At 27.5% G+C, this 6000-nt stretch overlaps 1 protein-coding gene across 1 annotated transcript; it reads left to right on the forward strand.

The window, feature by feature from the left end:
* Positions 1-3363: 3363 nt before the first annotated feature.
* Positions 3364-5301, forward strand: INS49_004364 (uncharacterized protein; the record flags this gene model as incomplete). Its single annotated transcript, XM_043165153.1, has 4 exons — positions 3364-3694; positions 4340-4443; positions 5048-5119; positions 5194-5301. The coding sequence occupies 4 exons, from the start codon at positions 3364-3366 to the stop codon at positions 5299-5301; spliced, it is 615 nt and encodes a 204-aa protein (XP_043017868.1).
* Positions 5302-6000: the final 699 nt, after the last annotated feature.

Consider the following 6000-nt stretch of genomic DNA (forward strand, 5'->3'; position numbering starts at 1 on the left):
CTGGAGCTCCTGATGCTTCGTACTTCTCTCCTAACCAAATGCCATGTCTGCGATCTTAGCAGCGAGCTTCATGATGGCTGAACATTGTTGACCCGAGAGATAGCATGATGATCATGACGAATCGTCGGCACCGTAACTCAATTACGTTTCTATCTAAGCCCCTGCCCAAGTTTGGCTTACTTAAGATAAGAACACTTAAGATTAAATATTAGCTATTATTATAACCATAAGAAAGTATTTGCTAATTAAATGTTGGAAAGCTATTTATTAAAGGTTAATTATAGCTTATAAGGAAATAATATTTCTTTTTTTATTAAGTAAATAATTTTTTATAATTATAATAATACTTAACTATTAAATATAACTAAGAAAAAAGCATAAAAACAATTTAAAATAAGGTTATATTAATTTCGTAATATTGAATAATTTAAGAAAAAGATAAGTTTAAGGTAAATTATCTTTTATTATTATAATAACTTTAAAATATAAAATTAATAATTAACTTATTATAATATAAGAAAATACTTTAAATATTATCTTATTAAAGCTATATTAAAATATATTAAGATTTATATAAGTTAAATGAAAAGATATATAAGTACTTAATTATATAATTAATTAATATTATTTATTATTAAATAAAATATATAAATAAGTAATATATATTTATAATATTTATTAACTTTAATTAACCTTAATATTTATTTAATGTAAAAGTATTAATTAAATTTAACATTAATTAATATTAAGTATATTTAATTTCTTATTTTTAATTAATTATAATTTAAATAAAAGTAATTATTTTTTTAATAAGAATTATATTAATATATTAAATATTAACTCTTTATTAATTTACTTATTTAAATATTTAATATATTAAAAATTAATAATTATAATATTAAAACCTTTTAAGATAATAAAATTTATAATAAAGTTTATTTAATTATAGAAATAATAAAATAAATTAATAATATATTTATAAAGAATTATATATTAATAAATATAAATTTAAGTAAATTAAAAAATAAATTTTTATTTAATATATTATTAAATAAAATGCTTAAAAACTCCTTTTATAATTCTTTAATATAAAAAGTGTAATTAATCTTTTATATATATTATATAAAGTTAGATTTATTAATAAGCATTAAATTTAAAAATAAAGTTTAATTATTTATATAATTATTAAAAAGTTTTTAATAAAAGTTTATAAATTATTAAACTTTAATTTATATTATTTTAAAATATATTAATTAAATATTATATTATTAATAATAAGTTTTATAATTTTAATAAAATTAATTTTATAATAAATATAATAAATAAAATAAATATATTAATAATTATTATATATTTAAATAAGCATAAAGGGATTAAATTAATTTAATTTAATAATTAAAAATAAGTAATTATTATTAAATATATTAATATTAATAAATTATTAGTTTTATTATTTATAAATATTTAATATATTTATTATTTTATTAATTAAATAAATAATAAAATAAATTTAAAATAAATTTAATATTTTAATACATATATTAAGTTAATAAAAAGAATTAATTTTTAAATATTAATTATATATAATTATAAAAGCTATATATTAATTAAATTTAATTAATATTATAAAAATAATATAAATATTATTATTAATATATTATTATATTTACTTTTAATATATATATATATATAATAAAATTAACCTTTTTATTTAAGTTTTTATTAATTATATTATTAAGTTTAACTTCTTTTTTATATTTAAAGTAGCTTATAGTAAAACTTTTATAATAAAAAATATTAAGTTTATATTTAAAAAAGTTAAAATCTTTTTATAAGATTTTAATTTTATAATTTTTAAACTTAATATTTATTAATAAACTTTAATATAATTCTTTTTTATTTTTTTAAAAAAGTATAATTTTAAAAATTATTAAAAATATAATAAATTATTTATTAATTAAGTTTTATTAAAAATAAAGTCTTTATTTATTAAACAAACTTTTTTATAATAAATATAAAGTTATTAATTAATTAATAAAAAGTATATAAATAATAATATATTTATTTATTATAATAAATAAATTAATTTATAAATTTAAAAATATTAAAATAATATTTATTAAGCATTAAATAATTAAAAAATTTAATATAACTTAAAATAAATTATATTTAAAGGGTTTTAAGCTTTTATTTAAAAAGAATAAAAAGAAAAATATTTATTTAATAAAATATATAATAATATTAAGAAATTAATTAAATTAAATTAATTAAATAATTATATAATAATTATAATAAAATTAAGCTTAATATAAAAACTTATAAAAAGAATAAAAAAATATTAATTAATTAAATATTAAATATATTATAATAAATTTAACTTAATTAATATTAAAAAATATAAATATTTTTATTTTATTAATTTATAATAAATTATATTTTTAATAATATAATTTATATTAATTAATATTAAATATATATATTTTAATAAAAGTTAATTAATTATAATAAATATTATAAAACTATATTACTTATTAATATATATTATTTATTATTAAATTATATTATATAACTTAATATAATTAAAATATTAAGTTTTTAAATAAAAAAAGCTTTTTTATAATAATGTTTAATAAAATAATATTTATTAAAATTAATAAGTAATATAAGGGCTTATAAAATAAATAACTTAATAACTTTTAAAATAAAAAGTATAAAAACTTTTATTTTAATTTTATTATTAATTATACTTTTAAATATAAGAATAATAATTAAAAAATAATATATAAAGGTTATAAAAAGCATTAATTAATTATTATAAATAAATTTAATTATATAAAATATTATTATTAGTAATAATAAGTTAATAAAAAAGATAATTAAAATAAATTATAATATATTAAAATTAAATAAATATTAATATATTATATAATTAAGTATAATTAAGTATAATTGAATATAATTAAGTATAATTAAGTATAATTAAGTATAATTAAATAATTTATAACCTTAAAAAATATAAAAAAATAATAAGTTAATATTATTAAGGGTAACTTAATATTACTTTATATTAACTTAATGGTAAGGCGTTAATTATATATTAATGGCGATATATATTTATATACCCTCCGATTTAGTTTATGTAAATCTCCGTTTTTATATAAAAATGCAGGTTAAGACGTATTTGCTTATGCTTCCCAAGGTACGCGTCCGCTCTCTTTCATTGTTCCAGGTAATTAAAGTCGGCAACATACCTATCTCGTCATCTTACACATTAAATACTCCAGCCGTTTACTAGATCTGACGTTTCCACTTACCAAACTTATTGCAACGCCAGCCATCGGACTCGATCAGAACATCACCGCCATGAAGAACCCTACTACTAGCTCCTGGAACTTCGGTATCTCTCGCAACGACGTTGAAAAGCTCCTCAGAGGCTTCAAGCCGGCAGCAATGGAGGACCGCTGGATGTGCCGCGCGGATGCGCCAAAAGCGCGTGGCGACTTTGTGGTGCATGTGCACAGGAGCTGGACTGGGGATGAAGTGCTTCGCATGAACGTGGCCTTGGCGGTTCCGGATGGGGACAAGGCGTGGGCACTCACCGATGAATATCAGGCCACGATAACCGACCTCACTTGGGACAGGGGAGAAGGCTCGTTCCTCGCTACCGAGTTAGAGGCCAAGGACCTAGCAACTGGTGTGTGCCGGGGCGTGCTGGGGTGTAACTTGTGAGCCATGCGAGATAGTCCCAAGCTAGGGGACATGTGTTAGTTTCCATATATAAAAAATGCACGTGAACGAAAAATTCTGAAAATAAGGTTGCCAAGTGGGAAACACGTAGGTCCCAAGCTCCTAGAGACGCTAACGCTGCAACAAAGTATTATATATGCTATAGCCTTATAACGCTATGCACGTTGGCTAATCTTAGCTTATTAACCTCGTATAATGTTGCTTTATCTTTTGTATTAAAAACGATTAGCTTAAATATTAAACTCTGGCTCATGAGTCGAGTAGCGTAGTGTATTTATTCCGGTCTTTCCGACGAGCTCATTTACACGGCTGAGCAAGGCTGGGCTCACAGAAAGACTGCTTATTCTTAGATATTAATATAGCATTAGGTTTGCCCTCAGCTAATCTAACCAAACTACTCATCCGCTATTTACCAGCTTCCTTTCTTCATTATTACATACCCTTGACCCTCTTTCTAATCACTTACTATTAAAATGCATGCCACAGCCTTCATCACCACATGGTTCCTTACTGCGAGGTTCGATTTATATTTAACCCAGCTTTATCTACCCTCAACATGGCTAATCACAGACACTGTTTTACAGCGCTGCAGCTCAGACGATCTACTGCTGCACCTCCAACGAGATGGAGCAGGTTGTGCCGGAGATAGACGAGACAGAGGTCTGCTGCCAGAGTTCTGGAGGTAGCATGCGGGATGTAAGCGATGAAAGTGCACACCTCTAACTTAAACTTTCAACTTGAAATGGTAGCTTACTTGATGTGATTATCAGTTCGAGTGCGTGCTAGATGTAGGGAACTTCGGTTTCAGCCAATGCTGCCGCCAGCAAACCACGTCTACATGCACCTTCTGATCTATGATGATCACAGGGGTTGGTGGCGCAACGGCCAAGGCAATACTATTGCACGTGGATGGTAGATGCGGGAGTATTTATCGACAATCATTCACCTTTGTTTACACAGGGCCCTGATCAAGCTGTTTATGAATGCTGCCGTCAACGAAATTTAAATGTCCTAAACTCTGGGACGAGTCCTTGAACGACGCAACCAGCGCGTGCCTGTCCATGTACACAAGCATGTCATTGGTGAGGTGCACCTTTACGCCGTCAACTTTGATCGTGATCAGCCCCTTGTACTACTTTAGATCCGTCACGGCGAGCACACCGTGGTCCAAAGCCCTTCCCTCAGTGACGAACGTCTTGTTAATGTAGCTCTTAAACGAGTCCATGGAGCTAACCGTCCACACGACCATCCTGATCTGGGAGTTTGTGAGGCGGATATGAACTCGATCTCGGACGCGTAGCTGTTCCTATTCTCGCACGTGTACTTCCTCGTCATCATCTTCACGTCTACGGCGGCAATCCTGGCGTGCACCGTGAGCTGCTTCATACTCGTGCTGTACTCCGGCCTCATAATCTTATCCTCGAACACGTGCAAGAGGTGGACAAGACGATCTTGGTGACCCTGCCCTCGTTTGTCCTTGCGCGGACCTTCAAGGTCGTGTTGGTGGGCATGCCGGTCTACCAGCTGCAGTCAATCTCCACGATGTCCTCCTAGAACACGACCCCGAGCACGCCCGTTTGTTCGCACGCGAATTGCCGAGCCCGTTTGCGATCCGCTCCGACTCTGTCGGTGCAAGGCACGGCCTTGGGGCAGTTCATCTTGATTGGACCGCGCTGGGTTCCGTCCTCGCAGGTGCCCGACCAACCAATCGGACATCTCCGCGCACATGCGCAATTCCATGTCGATGAACGTGACGGGGGACGTCTTGGCAATGGTGAGCGTATTCACATTAGAATTTAGTGTCAAGGCAAATGTTTATCAACGACCTTCTGCTTATGTACGAGAATACCCCGTGTACTTCCTCGTGATGGCGGCGATTAGTTCTTTCACGGGCCCCGTTTCCTGGGCTCGAAGACGTGCATGGCTGGCAGCATCCTCATCACTTCCGTCTCCGTGACCATGAGTGTGAACCCCTGCACGCGCAGGACCCAACTCCTCAGCTCAAGCACCACCCTTTGATTCATGACGAACTTAATGCTTTACGCCAGCTAAAGCATCCTCTTGGGCATAATCTTAATGCTAACGCCGCTTATTAACATTATTATTCTTTTAACCTTTTTTATTTATAAGCTATAATATTTTTTATTTTATTTATAATTTAATAAAATTTAAAATTTAAAATAAACTTTATTTATTATTTTTAATAATTTTAAAAATCTTAAAATATAATTAAAATAAAGTTAATTATTTTTA

The sequence above is a fragment of the Diaporthe citri genome (assembly GCF_014595645.1).
Source record: "Diaporthe citri strain NFHF-8-4 chromosome Unknown scaffold_12, whole genome shotgun sequence".
In the NCBI taxonomy this organism is placed as follows: Eukaryota; Fungi; Ascomycota; class Sordariomycetes; order Diaporthales; family Diaporthaceae; genus Diaporthe; species Diaporthe citri.